The 22,957-nt window shown below is 36.5% G+C and overlaps 1 protein-coding gene across 1 annotated transcript in view; it reads left to right on the top strand.

The window, feature by feature from the left end:
• Nucleotides 1-22,735, top strand: part of brinp3a.1 (bone morphogenetic protein/retinoic acid inducible neural-specific 3a, tandem duplicate 1) — a 29,169-nt gene extending 6,434 nt beyond the window's left edge. The window contains exons 3-8 of the mRNA XM_079884818.1: nucleotides 5,681-5,868; nucleotides 6,840-7,024; nucleotides 13,558-13,663; nucleotides 14,282-14,518; nucleotides 16,265-16,487; nucleotides 20,865-22,735. Coding sequence (XP_079740944.1) covers nucleotides 5,681-5,868; nucleotides 6,840-7,024; nucleotides 13,558-13,663; nucleotides 14,282-14,518; nucleotides 16,265-16,487; nucleotides 20,865-21,981 — 2,056 coding nt within the window. The 3' untranslated portion in view covers nucleotides 21,982-22,735. The remainder of the gene's footprint in view (nucleotides 1-5,680; nucleotides 5,869-6,839; nucleotides 7,025-13,557; nucleotides 13,664-14,281; nucleotides 14,519-16,264; nucleotides 16,488-20,864) is intronic.
• Nucleotides 22,736-22,957: the final 222 nt, after the last annotated feature.

Genomic DNA, 22,957 nt, shown 5'->3' on the forward strand with positions numbered 1-22,957 from the left:
TATTTTTAAAGGCCAGTTACTTCATGGATCCTGGATACTATGCATCCTGATAAAGTTCCCTTGGCCTTTGGAATTAAAATAGCCCCACATCATCACATAGCCTTCACCATACCTAGAGATTGGCATGGAGTACTTTCCATAAGATCATCTCTCAATGCAAATCAAACCAGCTATTAGGCTAACTGAAATAAAACCATGCCAATCTCTAGGTATGGTGAAGGCTATGTGATGATGTGGGGCTATTTTAATTCCACAGGCCAAGGGAATTTTATCAGGATGCATATTATCCTGGATCCTGGAAGTAACTGGCCTTTAAAAATAAAAATCTGCCTGCCTCTATGGGAATTTAACATAGGGGTGTCCAGACTTATGCACCCTGTATTTTAAGGAAGAACATTTATTTATTTATGATACATTATTCATTCACAAAGAAAATTGGTGTCCTTAAAGGTTGGATTTTTCCTAATTTTTTTAATTAAGGCATTAAGTTCAATTTCCAAAAGATAATTTTTTTATTCCTCTTTTTAGTCAACTTTAGCATGGGTGTCTAAACTTATGCATAGCACTGTATATATATCAGTGACTTAACCGGATATGCTGGGTGGCACGTTATGTCAAAAAATGTGCCTGGTGCAGATACATTGGATGGGTTTAATAAGCAAGACGCTCGCGCTCGCGCTCGCTCTATATAGTGTTAGCTACTCACTTGCTTCCTCTCATGACACATAGCAACACAGCTAAAATTATTCCTAATATGTTGTACGGCGCATCTGCCTTAAAGGGTTAGTTCACCCAAAAATGCAAATTCTGTCAGTAATTACTCACCCTCATGTTGTTCCAACCCTGTAAGACTTTCGTTCATCTTCGGAACACAAATTAAGATATTTTTTATGAAATCTGAGAGCTGGCTCAATAGGCTGCTAGGTAATTGTATCTGCCGGTCCAGAAAAGTTAGTAAAGATATTGTTAAAATAGTCCAAATGACTACAGTGGCTCAACCTTAAGTTTATCAAGTGACGAGAATACTTTTTGTGCACAAAAAAAAAATAAAAAAAAATAACGACTTTATTCAACTATTAATTTTGTTCTGTGTGGGCCTCTGAGTGAGTTCACGAGAGCGCCACAACGCATGCGCGAGAACTGAGAAGATGACGCAGATGGGTCTCAATGTAGTGTTTATTATGGTTCTAAAGTGTGCATTTCCTGGATGTCCGAATCGTGAGAAACCAATGAGAAAACGTAAAAGTGCTTTACCAATGCTGCAAAATGAATGGCTTACCTTTCACACTTTCCCATCTTCTCAGTTCTCACGCATGCGTCGTGTCGCTCTCATGAACTCATGTCAGAGGTCCATATATATTTCACATTATTACTGTTTTTTTTTACAGTATTTTTGATCAAATAAATGCAGCCTAGGTGGCCATAAGAGACTTCTTTCAAAAGCATTAAAAAAAATCATATACATGTACATATGTGTCAGCATTACCGCTCAATACTATGCATGAGAACACATGGCTATTACCCTTTAACAGCAGTTCATCTGCCAAAACCATTGTAACGCAGTTCAGATGTTATGGGAAGAAGGAGGCGGGAACCGGCGAACATTCAGGAACTTTAATACCAAAACAAATACAAAAAAGTAAAGACAGCAGCCCCTCACGGACGACTGCTGTCACAATAAAACAAAACACAACACAAGTTCAGGCCTGTGCTCTCTCGCTCTTCACTGTCGTCGCTCCTCCTTTATTCTTCCGCTCCTCCGTGAGAGATACGAGACCGGTGCGTCGCGCAGGTGTCGCTCATCAGTAATCACGCCATCGTCCTGCTCGCCACAACCATCCATAGTCATGTGCAGTGCTCGAGGTGGGCCGGTACGCACAGGTACATAGTACCGGTACTTCTATTTTTTAATCAGTATGTACGTACCCTCACTTTTTCTTGCGTACTGGCACTTCTCACATGTTGCCGGTACTCTGACCGCCCTGGAACATGATTTCAACCTTCAGGAGTACTGACACTTTTTCTTTACCCTTCGGTTGTGTGTTGCAAGAAGTGTGCATACACCTGGCTTCCTCCATGAGTGCTGTCAGACCACCGAGCTTTCAATCAGAGACTGACACCATTTGACATGTTTGTGCAGCAAGCATTTATTACGTGAGTTTCTAGATTTATGGACTGTTTGAGTTATCAGCCTGACACTGATAGTCTTGGACACAAATGCCATCCATCCTGACTGTGAGAGTGTTAAATGATTAAACCCCTTATAGTATATTTGTGGGTCAACAGCGGAATAACAGCCGCAAAAGTTATTAAAAATGTAAAAGAACCTGCAAATATATTTTCAATGCAGGGCACAAATGCAAATGGCATTACTTTACAAATGATACATGGTCTTTGTAATTAATGAATTGCAAACTTACAGAATATTACCAGGCAGAAGTTTGGGGTCGGTAAGATTTTGATCATGATCCTTCAGAATTTATTCTAATATGCTGATTTGCAGCTCAAGAAACATAATCAATGATGAAAACAGTTGTGCTACTTAATATTTTTATGGAAACCATCTATTTTTTGATGACTAGAAATTTCAAAAGAACAGCATTTTTTTTATCGAAATACGTTGTTGCATTATAAATGTGTCACTTTTGATAAATTTAATACATCATGCTAAATAAAAGTATTCTTTCAAATAAAAAAATCTTACTGTCCCCAAACTATTGAACAGTAGTGTATATCTGTATTTTGTTGCATGCAGTTATGAATATAAGTGATTAAGCATGCATTTGATACTGTTAACTCAGTTAAAAGTTGTTGTTCCTACTCTCTATTTATTTATTTACTTGCTTACTTAATTTTTCAAAACTGTAGTGAGAAATTACCTGTGGCGTGTCAAAAATTATTAAACTTTTAAAAACTGGTCTCGAGACCCCTGTATTCTGTTCCATTCCGTTGCTCTAAATCTTTTTGAACGCAAGAACGTGTTATGTGTTAACAGCTTTTTACTCATTCTGTTCTACCTGTTTCTATAAGTGTGGTTTAGCAAGGCGCAATGTATTACAGAATTTACGTACAGGTACTTTTTTTCATTCATTTTGCAGCCTACTTGAAACTAATTAATAATTGCTTAATAATTGAATGTAATGTAACCTATCCATAAATCTCACCATAGAGTGTATTGCATAATATTGCAAAAACGTTGCATAAATCTGACTCTTTCCTATTAACGAAGACTGAATGTAACAGTCACCCAGATGTTTCAAACATAGCGCTGCTTCCGACAGCATAACAAGCTGGTCTCATTTGCTTGTACCGTGACACTCTCAGTCTCCCTTTGGCTTCAGACTGCTTCCTCTGGAGCGTGTTCTCACCGTTGACTCCATGTAGCCGTGGGTCTCTGTGGGGAACCCTGGCAGGTAGTTCTTCAAAATGCCTTCTCCTGCTGTGAGGCTCTAGCGTGGGCCCAGTGGTGGATTAGCCTCCAACTCCATCCATAACTGTCTATCAAAAACTTTTGTTCTGACACAGTGTCGATCATTTTTTCTCTCTCCATTTTTTTTTCTCTTTCTCTCCCTCTCCCTCTACATTTGTCTTTCTTTGTCTCATTGTCCTTGCTGCTCTTCCTTTCTGCTGTCAATAAGTGTCATCTGTTATTATTTAGATACATACACACTTAGCAAGCTATTTATTGCAATATCATATATAGGGTATAATGAGGCAAGATGCCCTCTAGGGTATGCTGTCCTGAATTGTGACATTTGTGACAACATTTGTGTGATTTATTCAGTCTTTCAGTCAGTTTTGAGGTTTCTGATTTGTGTATTGGTAGCAAAAGGTTTCTGTTGATGGGGATTCGTGGATACAGTAATTGATTTAGATTGGAATGGAACTCCTGATTACTGCTTATTAATAGTAAGGTTGTTGTAAAAGGGATAGTTCACCCAAAAATGAAAATTCTGTCATCATTTACTCATCCTCAAGTTGCTCCAAACCTGTGTTTTTTTTTTTTTTTTCATACTATGGAAGCCAATGGGGCCCATTAACTGTTTGGTTACCGACATTCTTCAAAATATCTTTTGTGTTCAGCAGAAAAAAATAAATCATACAGTTTGAAGCATCTTGAGGATGAGTAAATGATGACAGCATTTTCATTTTTGGGTGAAATATCCCTTTAAGTTTAGGTATTGGGTTGGAATAAGGGATGTAGAATATGGTCATGCAAAATAAGGCATTAATATCTGCTTTATAATAAACAGCCAATATCCTAGTAACATGAATGCTATTAAGCAACTAGTTAATAGTGAGAATTGGACCCTGAACTATGTTCCCTTATTATTATATTGAGAATTATTCCTTCTGAATTTATAGTCTTTTATTCTATTGTGACAGTAACCACAAATGACTGTAAATTCAGACTGAACAGATTATTCCTTGTTTTAAAGTAATAGGAAGAAGAACAGAGCGTAAAAGGAATAAATGGATCTTTCAGATCTATTTCTTTGATTTTGTGATTTTCCAGTCATTGTATTTTATTCAGTTTGAGTGAACGAAGTGTGTCTGATTTTAAATAAAATCTTTGATTTCGTATTTTACATTACTGAAACTTTAATGTTTAACCATAATAAAGTAAAAAATATAAATAAATAAAAAGCTGGAACAGGAGGTTGAAGGTCATTTTACCCCATTAGTTGGGCAAGATTTTTAGGATTATTTTCTATTTTGCATAGGAAATGTTTCTATTAACGTCCCCTGATAATATATTGAATGATAATATTTATGAATATGAATATGCATAAATATGCTTAAATGCACATTGTTATTAAATGTATTTCCCCAGCTTCCATAATTTCAGTATGATATGTAGTGAAAAATATAGTGTATGAAATATAGTATTAAAGTTTTATATTAAAAGCTCTCGTTTTGTGTTTTGCATACTGCATTTTACTTTTGACTTAATACGGTGATGATCATACTCTTAAAGTACATCCTACCTAACTCAGTACAGCCATACAGTCTTGTTGCATACTTTTTTATTTTACTTAAGTTTAGTTACAGCGCTTAACGTTATATAAGGAACATTTTATTGTATTGTGCTGAGCAGCTGCTGCTGTAAATGAAAGACATAGTGGCAACTTATTTTGTCAAACGAAATTCCAACTGTTTTCCTTTGGCCTTTTATTTGTGAAAGAAAGAAGCTTGCCATTGTTGCTGATTACTCCCAGTCAGCCCTTCTTCAGTGCAAAAGTCGGAAGAAAAAAAAAAACCAAAAACAAATTGCACCATTATGTAGAGGACAACAGCTTTTAAAGCAGGCCAGAGCAATTCCTGAGGTTGGAAAAAATAAAGAGAATGCATAATATGATTTGAATTGCTGGCAAGGGGTCATGCAGTCATCGCATTTTCTCCTCAGCAGGTCTTAACCGAATATGCGTTGTACTCAAGCTGCGTGAAGGTTTCTCAGACCTCTCTTTAAACTGCTTTTTTTTCATTTGGGGAATATATAGAACGCCAATTTCAGAGAAACTTTATCTGTAGTGGCTTACACTGAACCAGATTCTAAAACAAACTCTCCCAGATTGAAAAAATGATTGTCAGGATTTTTCCCTCCTGTGTTCATTGTGGCTCAAATGAAGGACATTTCCAAATAGGGTGTATGTGTGTGTGTTTGTGCGTGACCTTGCAGAGAGTTTGGGCGCTGGAGGGTGAACAGCCTGGCTCTGGAGAGAGAGGACAATGGCGTGGCTCTACCCCTCGATCCAGAGTTTATGCAGACCATCAGACAGTTGGGCCGCAGACCCACCCTCGCTGCCATTACCGAGAACATCATCAGGAAATATGGCACTCACTTTCTGCTTTCAGCTACACTCGGAGGTACTTCAACAAAGATACCTGTTCATTTCTACAGAATGTCATCATTTCCATTGCAATGTGTCTTGGTACACAATGACATGAGATGCTAGTGTTCTAGAAAATTTTGGATCAACTTACAGTTTAAATCATAGTTTAATTGGGATAGAAAATGTGAAAACGTATTCTACAAGTCTACAATAGCCAAAAATCTAAAACAATCATAAAAAATAGAGCACTAAGATAAATGTACTAAGTGATTCAGTCAGTTTTTGTAGAGAATAAAAAAAAAAAGATATTAATACCTAGGGCTGACAAAATTACCATACTTTTTAATGCATTTATTTAATTTGACATTTTACATCCATCTACTCTTGAAAACTATCTGCTCTTTAGACAACCCAATTTCTACAAATGTGAACACATGAAAGTATTTGGCTGTGCATGCACCTGTTTCACTGATATTTGTGTGGTATTTAAAAACTTTTTTTTAATTAGACATGAATAAGAAGGGCATCTGTTGCATAAATCTACTTTCTGGTGTATTTGATTATATATGTATATTTTCTCCAACATGCATCATCCACACAACCTGTTGAACTTAATAATTACACAACTTAATTTCCAATTAAATAATGTAATCAGTTAACAGCTGTATTAATAAGATTTCATTAAAAACTTTAACATGAATGTTATCTTTAATTGATATACTTTCATATAAACCCGTCTCATCATAAACAAGATCTGTTGAGCATTATGTAAAGTGTTAATGTTTTTTTAATGACAGAATAATTAATTTCTAAAATGTATTAAAAAAAAAGAAATCTTTGATAAATTTTCCATCTTCTATTCCCTTCTTGTAGTCTGTGTTCCAGAGTTTCACTGAATAGATAATTCCCTTGCTTCACTCTCCCTTACAACACAAAGAACATTCTTTATGAAGCCATTTTCCCCAGCGCTCCTCACTCTTTTATGTTGCTTTGCCCTTGTTGCAGGTGAGGAGGCGTTGACTATATTTGTGGACAAGAGGAGGCTAAGCCGGACGGCTGACCTGACTGACTCAAATGGCACGGCTGTGACTCTGGAGGCTCTGCACCAGCTGGCTGCCTCCTACTTCATAGACAGAGAGAGTACTCTGCGAAAACTGCACCACCTCCAGATTGCCTCCACTGCCATCAAGGTAACCCTGTGGCCTAGATGCGCACAGACCTGGGGACCTGACCCCACGTTTGAGTGCTTATTTTTGGAAAGGAGTTTGACTTGAGCTCGGCTGTTTCTATTGTTTTGCAGCTGCATCATTTGGAGCTCAAAAGAAGTGGGTTAAATGTTAGAAAAGCACAGTAGTTTTCCTTCACTTTTGTTCTTGTGATTCTGGTTGTGTAGATATAAAGTATTAATGACTCAGGTGGGAACAAAATGATGTGTATACGCACAGAGAAGCTTTTGATTGAGTTCAATTTAGTTTGAAAGCCACTGTTTTTACACACATTCAGCTTTAAGCTCTTTGAGACATACATGATTTAATACATAGCAAGTTATCTGTAGCAAGCAATATGTGTCACGCCAGTGATTGTGCTTGAAACAGTAACAAACATATTCTACACCAAATGAGTTAAATACCATCTTCAAGATGCACTGTGTCTACACACTTCTACTTTAAATACATGTTATTGAAGTTAGAGTTGAAATGGTTATCTGGAAAACAGGGGATGGTTCATTAGGTGTACAGTATCTGTCATACATATTAATCTGTGTTGACTTGGGAGGATAGGAATTGTAAAAAAAAATTTGATTAATGATTCCAGTTTGTTAATGGTTCGATTTAAGATTCATTTTTATGCTTATACTAAAGAAAAGAAATGTATTTGAAAGAAGTCTCTTATGCTCACCGAAGCTGCATTTATTTGATCAAAAACACAGTAAAAACAGCAATGCTGTGAAATATTATTTTAAGTAAATGACATTTCATTTCTTATTATTATCAATATAGAAAACAGTTGTGCTGCTGAATATTTTTGTAGAGACTTTGATATTTTTTATGAATAGAATGCATTTATTTGAAATAGGAGTGTTTTATAACATCATAAATGTAAATATCTTTACTGTCACTTTTGATCAATTTAATGTGTCCTTGCTGAATAAAAGTATTAATTTAATTTCTTTAAAGGCGCAATATGTACGATTTTTAGATTAAAATATCCAAAAACCACAAGCTGTTCACGTGAGCTGATGCAGGAGCTTCTGACGTAGAACCCGGAAGTGCCGCACTGTGTTTACAACGTCAGAGACTGACACGGAAGAGAAGAAATTTTTGAATAACGTCGTTATTTTTGTATTTTGCGCACAAAAATGATTCCCGTCGCTTTACATTAAGGTTGAACCACTGTAGCCACATTGACTATTTTAACAATGTCTTTACTACCTTTACAATGTCTTGAAATTGTTAATAATGTAGCGAGGGGGGGGGGGGGGGGGGGGATGCGGTTTACAGGGTACAAGACACATTGCCTCCTGACAGCACGTGTCTTGGCTTTAGAGCTTGTAAGCTATCTTGATGGAAATAAGTAGATGGAGGTCCTTTTAGATGCCTTTATTTACCTGGCATTTTAGGTGATTGATGTGAAATATTCTCAGGATCAGCAGTCTTTAATTCAGCCCATGGATTTTTACCTCATGTGGATGAAGACGGATGTGAATAGAAAGGCTCTCTATACCAAATTGGTGATTCTCTCTGTGGCAAACATACGTATGAGAGAGAGTGGTTTGCTCAAATGGAAGAGATATCTTTTTGGGGGAGGGTATAGAAGGAATATAGCAAATAAATAAATATGAAGGTGCTGTTGGAATTATGCATCAGTGTGACAAATTATCTGTTCCATTTCAATAATTTCTTTGAGAGCCCAGCTCATTCGTCAGCCATTTTGAATATAAGTGAGGTGTCAGGCTCTAATGAATAAGAGACTTATGAGGAGGATTTTCTGCACCGCCAATAATAAATGCATCTTTAACCTCCACAGTCAGACACGACGGTGGACGGGAAATGCAGTGAGTGCCAGTTGACATCAGTCACAACATTTCATTTTGATTTACAGGAGGGAGGAGTGTTATGTGAGGTTTATAACAATAGGGCATGTTTAGATAGATAAGAATGGTTGGGGTAGTCAGGGCTGCGCATTTTAATGTCCGACTACATGATGTGCCTGACATGCCTTCTGCAATCAAGGTGATATACTTGCAAGCCATCATGCTAAGCAGCCAGTATTTATAACTCTGAAGAGGCTTGGATGGACATCGGGCAATGGTTCAAGGACTCATTAGAACTTTGATTTTCTAATGAATGGGACTGAGTAAAAATATCAATTTTTTTGATTAATCGTGATCTTCATTTGAACAATCCGATATCCTTTGATTGTTCATTCCCCCATCTGGCACAGACTCTGTTTCTCCTTACCACACGCGATCCTCTTGTATTCCTCATCCACATCAGTTTTGCAGGATTGAGCCTGCTCTACATTTTGTGACTGTTTGCCCCTCTCATTAGACATAAATTATTTCATAGTGAGTCTCTTTTTTGTGCAACTCCCTGTGCAATAATTTCTTCATCATCACCCCCTCTCATTTTTTTTCTGTAATCTGTCCAGAGATATAAATGGTACAGATAAATCAAGTTAAGTCAGTGAAATTACAATATAAAATGTAACCAAATACTACTAGACTGATTTTTTATGTGTTATAATCATTTTATAAATGGTAAGTGTTTAGTGATTTGATAAGTGTTTATTTTGTCTAATAATAATGATAGAAATAATGGTTATTATTATTATTTATCATACCCTAATGTGTTAAAGGGATAGTCCACCCACCTGTACAACTTAATTTTTTCTGCGGAACACAAAAGATATTTTGAAGAAAGTTGGTAACCAAATAGTTTTGGTTCCCTTTGACTTTCATTGTATTTTTGTCCATTTAATGGAAGTCAATGGTAACCAAAACTGTTTTCTCCATTTCTGTCACTGATGGATTTTGGGGTCACCTTTGGCTTGCTTAGTTGGGGACACATAATATTCAGCAATATTATTGACTTGACTGTACTGACACCATTAGATGAGAACTGAACTGAGCTGAATGATGACATCACTGTTTTCTCCAGAGCTGCTTTATAGCTGAGTTGAACTCATTCCATAATTGATGAACTTTACACAGTTATTGAACCAAACTGAATCAACAACTGATTTCAACTGAATAATGACTGTTTACTATTGTCTTTTTAGAGCTGCTTTACAGCGAAATTTAATTCTGTTTGCGTCACTGAATCATTATTTTCCAGTTTATCACTGTAAAGCTGCTATGAAACAATCTGTATTGTAAAAAGCGCTATATAAATAAAGGTGCTTTGACTTGACTAGTTACCAACATTTCTCAAAATATTTAATTTTATGTACCTCAGAAGAAAGTAAGTAATACAGGTTTGGAACAACATGAGGGTGAGTAAATGATGACAGAATTTTCATTTTGGAGTGGACTAATGTGTTAAAAAATAATACACATCATTTTTTATAATACTCAATAATACAAAATGTATCGTTTTTTTAACATTTATATTCCCTTTCTCCTGTATACTCAGTCACGTTCTTCTCTGTTAAGCAAGGGAAAACCTTTTGCATGCTATGAATACTCTCACTAACTCTGTGGTAGAGTATATGAACTGTGGAAAACGTTATGAAAAATTATGATTCAGAGAAAGAGTTGGGCATTTTCCCACTGGTAGTGCTTTGACGTTTGCCTGGGTCATCAGTCAAGCATCCCGAGCACAAGCTGGGAGGCATGAAAACTCTGCCAGCACCTCCACACCTCCCCCAGTCTCCCCCTCTTAACTGTCATAAACCAGAACGAGAACTTCCGAATCCTACTGCGAGGAGAAAAACGCTTGAAAAATCAAAAAGAATTTCCAGCTAATGCACGCAGATGAAGCTCTCTTGTAGAGAGCATGCCTTTGTGTTTCGTTCTAAGATTTCACTAGCTGAAGCTGAGAGCATTAACCGCTACTAGACTCGCTGAGGATTCCCTGCTGCTTTCAATAAAGTCCCATTTTCTGTAGAGAAGGGTATAATTCCATTCTAATGCATACTTTCCTCCAATGATAAGCTTCCCACATAGCACACATTGAAGCGAGGGGTACACTAACCCACCGGAAAGGGACTTTTTATGAAAACAGCTGCTTGAATATCTCAAAGATTGTTTCAATGCAGTCTGAAAACATGCCTGATGCAAATAGGAAAATGCCTTTTGACTAATGCTCACTGATTAAATACAGCCCCATTCTATCCGGAACTTTGTGTAAAGCAATATCATAATAAGAGCCAATGCTCATGAAACATTAATGACATTTCTAGCATATCAAAAAAGCTGGGATCGGTATCTTAAAATCCATTATTATTCAAATATGTGGCTACGCAGGCCCACTCATTGGAGTCTTTGTTGGATTAATCACAGGTGGGAATTACTGTCTGTTTTTACTCATTTACTGTGGGAGAAATACAATGGATTGCTAATATTTATTTAGCAAATCATTTTAGTCACTTTAGATTTTTACAGTCTTACTGTCATGTTGCTCTGTACTTTTCTTCTGTGGAACACAAATGAGGATATATATAAAAAAAAAATTAAGTGAGCTCTTTCTTTAAAGTGAGGCTTATGTTCTATATTTGTTATTACCCATTCTAAACTAGGCAGCGTTTTAGTCTCTTAGCATGACAGTAAGAGTCAAAAGAATGACACAATAACTATTTATAGAATGGTACATAAAGGATCATGGGTGCCAGGTCTTCTTTAATAAAGACAGAGGGGACAGTCTTATGAACTTCAGAGTGATTGAGAGGGAATGTTACAAGTCACAACTGACCCATTTCCTTTAATACAACCCTTATACTGAGCCACACTAAAAACAAACCTTACACCAGTCACTGATCTTTTTAAAGCCTGATGCTGGAAGTTCTGATGTAGTCAGCACAAATAAAACATTGCAGATAATTTGAAAAACCACAGTCTTCAGTCCACGTGATTTGTACTCAGCATCTTTAATGGATGGCACATAGTGCACACTCAGGTAAATTCCAAATTTCCAATTCAGATGCACTAGCTGCAGCAACAGTTCTCTATTTTTGTCCGTTTCATTATAGAAAGCCCAAGTTCTGCACATGCTCCGCTCCGTCAAGCCCTTGTTGCGGACCGGCTCATTGCTATGCATAGAAAAAGCCATCTTTATACTTGCAATTGGTCAATTTTCCCTTTAAGTCGGACATCTGTCTTTGTTAGAAATTAATCTGCTGATCCCTGTAGAGGCTCCTTGGATTTTAATTAATTGCGTGGACGCGTCAATAAGAGGAATGGAAATGCCAGCGGTAGGCTTGCTGAACTTGTACTTTTCCTCCTGATTCCACTTTGGCTTGAAAGTTATTTCAACACTCTGAATGGAAATTAAATAAAGCAGCTCTCGATAATGGGGATTTGCTGCTTGTGTAACACATTAGAAATGCTTCCTTGGCTTTTCCAGGTCCTCAGTCATTTTCAGTGGTTCACTTGCATGACAACAACTGCGTTCTGCATGAAGGGTTCACTATAGTGTTTACTTTGTCTAGTTTTATCCGCTTCACCGTTTATCCGGTGACCCTCGAGTAGATGTCGAACAAAGGCAACTTTTCTTCCAACAAAGAAGAAGAAAAGTTAGTTTCGCCTGACGGAAATCTCAGGTCACCATTAATCTACAAACAAGACATGAAGACTTTTATTCACTCACCGGGGGAAATATTAAAGAAGACAATGTAGAACAGAGAACAATTTGTAAGTGACAGGTAGGGAGATATATTTGCCCACAGGCGGTTGGTTTTCTTCCTATGTGTCAGACGAGCCTTGATATACAATGACTTTTGTCAGGGAAAAATGTGAAGCTTTTGTCAGGAATGATTGAGCTGCAAATGTGCACCATTTTAACACAAATCTTGGATGGGAATAAAGATTCCATGTTGATAGTTTTGTCAGTGAGATGTCAGTGATATGGTGGGTGATGTTCAACTCTTATATCTACCTATTTGTCTGCTCTGGAATATTGATCCATTTGCCTCACAACAGTGTACATAGTTTCTTCTAACAGTTCTTTGCATTTCTTTTCAGTACTGTACCTTACAATAAAATAAATAGCTCTTTTACCACAACTGCAGCCATGTTGGATTTGAAATATCTGTGTTGATATGTACCAAATTGATAGTAAAATTCAAGTTGCATTCGGCCATTTACTTCCACAACAGGTCCATTAACCTTCACTATTTACGTACAGTGAAAGTACATTACGTTCACTGTGGAATATTGCCCTTCACTACATTACTGAATTTGGTCCAAATGATAGCTTTTTCAATAACAGTCATGTCCTTGGCGTAACGGTAGAATCGTTATGATATTTTGGACAGACACTTTTACAGCATAGTTATGCAACATTGTATAGTTCTTATATTCAACAGCAAACCTGTGTAGACTTCTACAAGATCAAAAAGGCTTATTGTTAGACATGCATTTAAAAGAAGCACTGGATAAAACTATGTTACTCTGATTTCACTGGACAGTCATCTGCCTGCTCTGCATATTTAATGGCCTCAGTGTCATTTCTGCCTCTGTTTTGCTCAGAGTATTGTCATGTGTTTTCTCTTGTCTTCCCTTAAGGTGACCGAAACAAGGACAGGCCCTCTTGGATGCAGTAACTATGACAACCTCGATTCTGTCAGTTCCGTTTTGGTTCAGAGTCCTGAGAATAAGATTCATCTACAAGGTAGCGCATTCATTATTTAACTTTACCCCAGATTTTCCAATGATATTATCATTCTTTGAATTTTATTATTTTATTGGAAGAAGCAGCAGCTTGTTCACAGAAATATTCCACAACCATCTTTTGTTTGAAAAGCACATAATATGTTCCACTTAATTTTCCAAGATATTAGCTTGAAAAGGATGGAAATTTATTTTATTTTAAAAGATGTACTTATCATTTTACTATACGCTACCATCCAAATGTTTGGAGTCGGTATGATTTTTTAAAATGTTTATAATTTCAAATTTAAATGACTGTTTTCTATTTTATTATATTTTATAATGTAATTTATTCCTGTGATGGCAAAGCTGAATTTTCAGCATCATTTCTCCAGTCTTTAGTGCCACATGATCCTTCAGAAATCATTCTAATAAGCTTATTTGGTGCTCAAGTAATATTTCTTATTATAATCAATGTTGACATACATACATTTTTTAGAACATAATGCATGCCTTTACTGTCACTTTTGATTAAGTTAATATGCCCTTGCTATTAATTTGTTTAAAAAAAAATCTTACTGACCCTTATTTTTGTATGCATATTATGTATTTATATATAAACAATTTTGCATTCTTTTAGGGCTTCAGGCCATTCTGCCAGAATACCTAAGGAGCCGATTTGTGGAGGCAGCTCTCAGTTATATTGGCTGTCACTCCGAGGGTGAGTTTGTGTGCCGGGATAACGACTGCTGGTGCAAATGCAGTGTCGATTATCCCCAGTGCAACTGTCCCAGTGAAGACCTGAAGGCTATGCAGGACAGTCTGAAACTCATCAGAGAATCATGGACGCAAGCCAACCAAGAGTTTAAAGAGTCTGGTAAGATTTACTAGTTGCTTTTAAAGAAACATTATGAATAGTTCAAATAAATTGTTCACCTACATTTTTTATTCCGTCATCATTTCTTCTGTAAAACACAAAAGAGACTTCTCTTTTCCATGCAAGTGGGGAGATTGAAACTTCTGAAGCTGAAGCTTTGGACTGAAGCTTCTAAAAGGACACAAACATACCATAAATGTATCATAAAAGTGTTTTGAAGTTATACAATAGCGTTTCTAATTGGCTTAAATGGGTATTCACTGAAAATATAGCATTACATTGTCAAGTATTGTAGCAGTTTGTGTGAACAAAGCTCTTTTTTGAATCGGTTTATCCAGTTTAAAACAGTCTGAACAGTCTTTTAACAGTGGATAATCATTTAAATTTCAGTCTTTTGTATGCTTTTGTATAACTTAATAACATATAGAGTCAAATGGACTACTTTTAAGATTCTTTTATTCCTTTTTGAATTGAAACCATTAGTCCCAATGAGGAGTAATTTCATGGAAAAGAACCACCAGCACAATTCTTAAATAATTATCCTTACAGTCATATGGGGGTGATTAAATCAGAATCACTTCGAGGTGAATTATTTCATTAAATATTTCAAAAGCAAGCAATGGTTTTGTCTCGCAAGAAGTTTCATAGTTATGATTTTTTTTAATTAGTCAATTCAGAGAGGCCTGTGGCATGCCAGCACCAAATTATATTTATGTTATGCCACTTAGATCTGTGAATATCCCTGACACATACAGTGATTGTTGTCACCTTGTTATATTTGATGGCTGACAAGGAAATAGTGGGAAGTGCTTCCTGGGATCTAGTGTCATTGTCATTGTGGTAAAGCAGCGTTTTGGACTTGGCAGGCTATACTTGTCCCTAAGCTGGGCACTGTGCCAGCACGGAGCAGGTTTTTGTGTGCATCACAGCCATGTTGGAGCTCTACCTCCTGCAGCAACAGCAGGGAGTGAAAAACCACTGCCTAATGACTGTAAACCAAATAAATAAACAACAATCATCTGCTGGAGCGAGATCATCTACTAGTTCGCTTCTCTATTCGGTCGGGACTCAACACAGTTTTTGTTTTGTAATGAAATTCAAAATCAAAACAAAACTTGGACTGATCAATGGATATCTAAAAATGGAACTTGTAATATTTTCAATTACCTAATGTTTGATTGCATGAAAAATCCAATTCTACACAGACTGGAATTGTCGGGTTATGATGAGGATCTGTGTTGTTAATTATAGCCTCTGAGATCATTTCTTGTTAGATGTTAGGTAGAGCATTGATTTGGGCGTTGAGCACCGTAACACGGCTATCGATTTTTCTTGCCACAAACGAAAATGAACTTCCCTCTGCTTGAAGACATTTGTGTGGCCGAGGTGATTCTGCTTTGCTTTAACGACTTGCCATCCTGTCAGAACTTAATGTTTATTTTTTGGTGTTGTTGTTGAATTTGAACCACATGTGCTCCTTCAAAATCAGCCTGTCCTTCTTAGAAATGGCTTAGCGTTTCTTAGCAATTCATTGAAAATACCTTGCTGTCCTCGCCTATCAGTGTTCAATCACACAGGACAATTTTCAATTTTCATCAAAGGAATGAAAATAACGTTCCACCTGCTCACCTTCCACCCCCAGTTTCACTGTTGACTCATTTTATCGAACATGACTGATTTCTTTTCCCCCGACATGAGGCAAAGTAATTCCAGTAATTTATTCTCAACACTTGTCTGCCTTTCTAGAGGACTTCCAAAATTTTGTGAGGAGATTACCAACGTTCTATGCTCTGAACACATCTGCTGTGCAGTACTTTTGGAAGATGGACCCTGGCGTTCAGCAACGCTTTCAACTGTTGGAGACTAGCACTCAACAGCTGCTCAGCAAAGCACAGCGGATTGTCGGCAAACTCTTCAAACTGAGCAAAAGGTGTCGGACTCAACCCAAAATATCTGTGCCCAGGGAGAGGTAAGATATGTGCCATGTTCCTAATGGGTTATAAATGGAAATGTCCGTATTTATAATTGATTGTAACGTGATGAGAGCTAAAAATAGTTTGTCATTATTTCTTGAAGGATTCAGGGTTGAACAGGCTTTTACAGTAAGGTTCCTTTTGTTAACATCAGTTAATTAGGTATCATGAACAAACAATTAGCAACAATCTTTTTACAACACTTTCTATGAAGACCATGCTTATAATGAAGTATAGCTCCATTTATACTTATTTATAAGTATTACTATTTTATAAATATATGTATAAGACTCATTTAGACCTACAGTATACTGCATTATAAGTACAGTTATAGTTATATTTATATTATTTTTGCAATTAATAATAAGTCATGCATTTGCTTTTTCAATGCGCATGCTCATAATCCATTATACACTGATTTAGAAGTATAAATTAGTCAGTCGTATGGTTCAACATGAATAGTTATAATTATAAAAAAATGTAGTTAATTAATGTGTGTTCATATAAGCAATGTTTGTTTAAACAACTTGATAAAAATATCTATATTTCATTTTTTGGGTGGACTGTCCCTTTAACAATGATTAATTGTTATTATTAAAATGATGTAAAAGTATTGTTTATTGTTTGTTCTCAATACCTGATGTTGCCAATAACTGATGTTAACAGACCTTGTTGTATTTTTTTCTTTCTTTCACAGAATGTTGATACTTGCCACAAAAGATCAAAATGCATGTTCATATAAATGTCAAACCCTGAATTCTCCTATAATGTCTGTATTAGTCACGATGTCACACACATACGTTGTAATGTTGCATTGGATATATATTTTTTTATTTTTTTGGAACTGATTCCAAATGGATGTACTAATAGGAGATTTAAAATGTATGTCCTCCAAACTAATTAATTAAGAGATGCCTTTAACACACTACTCAGTCCATATCTGAGGGCAATTGTGGCAAGCATAATTGTGTTAAGTCTAGTGTCTTGGCTGAAGTCCCAGCCTTTCTGAAATGATAGAGACTGTTCCATCTAATCATTTCAAGAGTTAGTGGATGAATAGGTTTTATCTTCCCATCTATAGGCTAAAGTGCAGGATGCTTTTTAATGGAAGACACGAGAAACAGGTAATTTATGGGCTCTGCACTGGCATGATAGTGCAGTGCCTTTGGTAAGGGCTGTGGAAGGAGAAAGTTCACGACTGAGGTCTGAAACTGAGTGTTCAAAGATGGTAGAGGGTCAGGGCTGTGCAGAAATGAGAATTATGCAAACCACGCAGCCAGCCAATTCAAGTGGAAACTACTTGAGTCAGATGAGGTGAAAGCGAAGCCTAAAGCGATGATCAGCTTCACAGTTGAAATTCTTGGTTCATTAATATTCATATTGACTTCTCAAAGACATACTATTCAGATATCCCCATATTATCACTTAAACTAAAAGGGTGCATTGGGATGACATGCAATACATTTGTAGATGCCTCTGAAAATCTTCTACTACATAATTTATTCCCTGGAAGGGGCAATGAGATTTTCAGATTTCTTCCTTCCAAATATCTAGTAAACTGGAAAATTAGCATTATATTTTCTTGGCATATGGCAACAGTTATACAATTTATAGATCATATTGATGGGTAAAAATAAAATAATTGAATAGAAATGAAAAAAGGCAGCATATGAGAACCAAAAGTTTTTATTTTTTTATTTTACGAGCACATATTTTCCCTGAAATAAAACGTTTTGCAAGAGAATGCAACGTTTCTCGGGGGAACGCAAAAGTTTTGCTAGAGAACACAAAAGCTTTGAAAAATATTTTTTCCTCCCATCCCATATTGTGGGAACCCCAGTTTGAAAAACCCTGACATAATGTCATATTTAATGCAAATCATGTTGTTTATGACAAAGAATGCAAAATAGTGTATTTCTATTTGTATTTTCCTGTCAATATGGTACAAAATAATCTTATTCAAATCTATGTAACAAATGAGTTAGGTCAAAAGTAATCAGAATACATTACCTTAAATGTGTAATCTACTAGATTATGTTACTAACTAAATTTTTTTGTCATGTAATTTGTAATCAGACAACAATTTGTAAGTTATCTAGCTACAACAACAACAACGTGTGAGTTGCTTCCTGGCTATATGCCCTTATTAATTATGTAAATAATTACATGATTAATTAGGGTGTTTTTAAGCATGCATAATTAATTATTATTTTAATATGATTCTAATTTATAAAGCTGTTAGTTAAAAAATGTGAAGTAAACACAAAAAGTGCTGTACTCACCTTACTGTTGAAAACAAACATTTCCATATATGAGAAGAACATCAGATCTCAAGTCCAAATATACAGTATACTAATACTTTCCAAAGTTTTCTATCTTGGGAATAAGGAGTCTAGGGCATGAGAACAATAACTTCATGTGTTTGAAATGCTTCTGCAATCTGCCTTGATCTATCTTCAAGAGCATCCTTCCTCTTTGATAACATATGATTCAAGCTGCAGCTAGAAAAATAAAGCAGACAAATAGAAAAGACATTTTATTAGACTGCTTTTGAGTTCCTGATTTACTGTTTTGTTTTCTTTGTCACTTCATCATTCACACTTGATTTATTTGATGTTCACACTTCCTTGAAAGTACTTTTTTTTCATCCCTTTTGTCAGGCAGAATTTATCAACAGCTTGATCTATTTTTTTCATAAAATGCATTCCCATATATTTGCTTTATGTTTGTTTTCATATCACTTTGTCTTTCACTATAGCTTTAAATAGAATCGGTGCTTTAAAATAATAGTCAAATACATTAACTTTCTGAATCTGATTTTGAGAGATTATACTACCTGACAAATACATATTTCTTAATGGGTGTAATTTTTCTTAAGAGCAAAAACACTTATTTAAGCTATTGTTGTTCTTCCATCAGATGCTTTTTACTCTTTAAAATATGGAAATTGTCATGAAATTGTTTTCTTGTGGAATAAATGTGCATGAGCATGTTTTGTCTCTGGTGTGAATTTCCGTTTCGCTGTCAGTAAAATATGCTGACAGGCTGCTGAGATTTCTTCCATTGCCAACCACCTGCATACTGACTGTCTCTCAGGCAGCCTGGTGCCATGAATATTTATACATTCTGTTGCCATCACTTATGTTTTAATCCAGGGTAAACTGTTTTTCTCTGCACAAGTGGAAATTCCATGGCAATGAAAATCTCCGGCTATCTCTCAGGAGAGCATAACAAGGGGGCAATTTCTGAAATAGATTTTTGCACTACGAAAAGAAGTTACCATACATAACACAAGCCTCGGAAATAATGAGTTATAAGCCATTTCTGAGCAAAATTAAGAATTTAACCTTATTTAAACTTATGATATGTTATGATTTGTGTTTTTTAGTGAGGATTGACATGGCATTAAAATGCATCAAAAATAACATTCAATATGGCTTAAATATTTCATAACTAAGGTACATGGATAAATACATCATTTACTCTTTTTAAATTAGGCTTTATAAATGCTCTATGAGATTATTTTTTACTCTATTATTGTTTTTGGAAAAACAAAGTGAAATGGAAAAATGGGAAACAAATACATTTTAGCTGATGTTTACAATTTGACTGATGTGACAGATCGTGCTGATCCACTCCACTGAGTTCATTTGCCAGTGGCTGCAGAGAGAATCATTACAGTGTCTGAATATGCATGTTATGGTAATTTTTGCAGGATGGCATTTTTTCATGCTCATAAAATGGATGAAATTATTTGGAAATAATTTAGAGACTGGTGTTGTTGTTTTTTAAGTATTTATTTTTCCAATGTTTCTACTTGGGTTAAGTAATCTATTATGAGAAAAAATCTATTATGAGTCTGTACATTTCTATGAATAAAGTAATCTTAGTTTTAATCTTTCTTCATTGTTGACCAATTAAAAAATGTTTAGTAATATAAATTATTATAATGAAATAATTACTTTGAGTAAATTTTTTTGCAAGCTGCAACTATTTCTTTATATTATATTGGATGTTTTGCGCAATTCTTTTTTGGATAGTGTGAGAAACTACAACACATATATACGTATATTATATGTTTTATTTTGTTCAATATAAAGCATACAGTGCGTATGTGCTGTTACACTGCAAGCTATTGGAGAATTCCCATGAGCTTCAAGTACCTTGATTAATTCTTGTGACATCTTTAATATTGCCACTTACTTTATCTTCCAACTCTATCTAAGATGAAATACAATATCATTTAAGACTTTCAAGACAATCTGACTTATCACATTCATTCCTTCCTTCTTTCCTTCCTTCCTTCCTTCCTTCCTTCCTTCCTTCCTTCCTTCCTTCCTTCCTTCCATCCTTCCTTCCTTCCTTCACCATAGGCCTCTCAACTATTGGCTGAGGTATATCCTCTCCATCATGTACTGCAGTGAGAACAATCAGATAGGCTCCTACATGGAGGAAACTCGAACCTGCTCCTGTCATTATGAGCACCCGTCCTGCCAGGGTGTTATCCCGTGCTCCGTGGGTGACGGTCCTCACTGCGCCTCCTGCTCCTATGAGAACCGCTCTCGCTGTGCCAGCTGCAATCCCGGATACATGCTAAGCCAAGGGACCTGTAGGAATACCATACCGGATTCTACCGACAACTACATCGGTTTTGAGACCGACCTCCAGGACCTGGAGCTGCGCTACCTGCTGCAAAAGAAGGACGGGCGGATCAGTATTCACGCCATGTTCATAAGCAATGACGTCAGACTCAACAACTGGTTTGATCCCAGCTGGAGGAAGAGGATGTTGTTGACGCTGAAGAGCAACAAGTTCAAGTCTAGCCACGTTCACATGCTCCTAGGGATCTCCCTGCAGATATGCCTTACTAAAAACAGCACCCTGGAACCCGTGCTGTCCGTCTACATCAACCCATTTGGAGGGAGTCATTCTGAGAGCTGGATCATGCCCATTGACCAGAACAGTTACCCTGACTGGGAAAGGACCAAGTTAGACATCCCACTTGACTGTTATAACTGGACCCTGACTCTAGGTAACAAGTGGAAGACCTTTTTTGAGACAGTACACATTTACCTGAGGAGCCGTGTCAAAACAGCATCAGCTCAGGGTAACGGCAGCGCCCATTTCGAACCATTGGAATACATGGATTCGTCCCGTAACCTGGGCTACATGAAAATCAACAGTATGCAGGTGTTCGGATACAGTATGCACTTTGATCCAGATGCCATTCAGGACTTGATCCTGCAGCTGGACTACCCGTATACACAGGGCTCGCAGGACTCGGCCTTGCTCCAGCTGCTGGAGATCCGAGACCGGGTCAACCGACTCTCTCCACCGGGCCAGCAACCTCTGGACCTGTTCGCCTGCTTATTACGCCACCGTCTCAAACTTTCTACCACTGATGTGGTCCGAATACAGACTGCTCTTCAGGCCTTCAGCGCCAAGCAGCCCAACTCAATGGAGTATGAAACTACCAAACTATGTAGCTAATAAGGCACTGCAAGTTAGCAGTATATTTGTAGCTATTTCTGTAACTGTAGGTAAATGGCCTGGTATACTTTCGGGGGAAAAAAGAAAACATTGGACAGCTGCTGGGATACAGTGTTGATGGTGATGCCACAGTTCTGGTGTTTGTTTGAACCACTGATGTAATGGGCACTTCAGAAGAATGGCCAAACTTTTGCCTTTTCTTTTCTTAACTGCATTGATGATTTACAATAACTCAAAGCGTGATGACCTCATTTCAGTTTCATGGTACACTGCAGAATTTAGCATCAGCTCCAGTCATAATAAACAATGAAGGAGCAGTAGGACTTTTTTTTTAAGTGACTTTTATTGTCTTTCAGCAAAACAGAGGCCATAAACACATGGTGAGCCCAACCTTGTTAGTGTAATCAGGTGTTCCCGCTGTGTCTGGGCAGAATTCTGACTTACTTTCAATTTGTTTCCCTTTTTTTATGCTGTCTGTCAACACTGTAACTCTCAAAAATATCAGTATCCTAATCAACAATAGGTGGTATTGTTGATGCTTCAAACTTTTTTTATGGTATTTGTTTGAATATGAATGTAGGAGGAAATCTGAAAAAAATAAAAATTACACATAAGCAAGGTACTTATATATGCTGTTTCATGTACATTTATTTTTATAAAATTAATTATTTGTGACAAGTTACAAAGGTAATGTCCATAAAATGTATAGAACATGAATTTGTTAATACTCTAAATAAAAGTCATTTTTATGTGCCGTCTGTAAATATCTCCAATTGCTTGAATTGCACATAATTTGTGTAATTTTATTTGGAGACTTTTGCTGTTTTAAGTTATAGTGAATATATGTATATTGATTTTAGCGTATACGAAAGATCAAATCTGTGTGTACGTACGTTTTATAAATGAGGCCACTGATGACTTATTCCTCGAGTTTTTTCATAGAATCACCTTGAGACGAAGTAAGCCACATCATTAG

Source organism: Squalius cephalus (genome assembly GCF_949319135.1).
Source record: "Squalius cephalus genome assembly, chromosome: 10".
Classification (NCBI taxonomy): Eukaryota; Metazoa; Chordata; class Actinopteri; order Cypriniformes; family Leuciscidae; genus Squalius; species Squalius cephalus.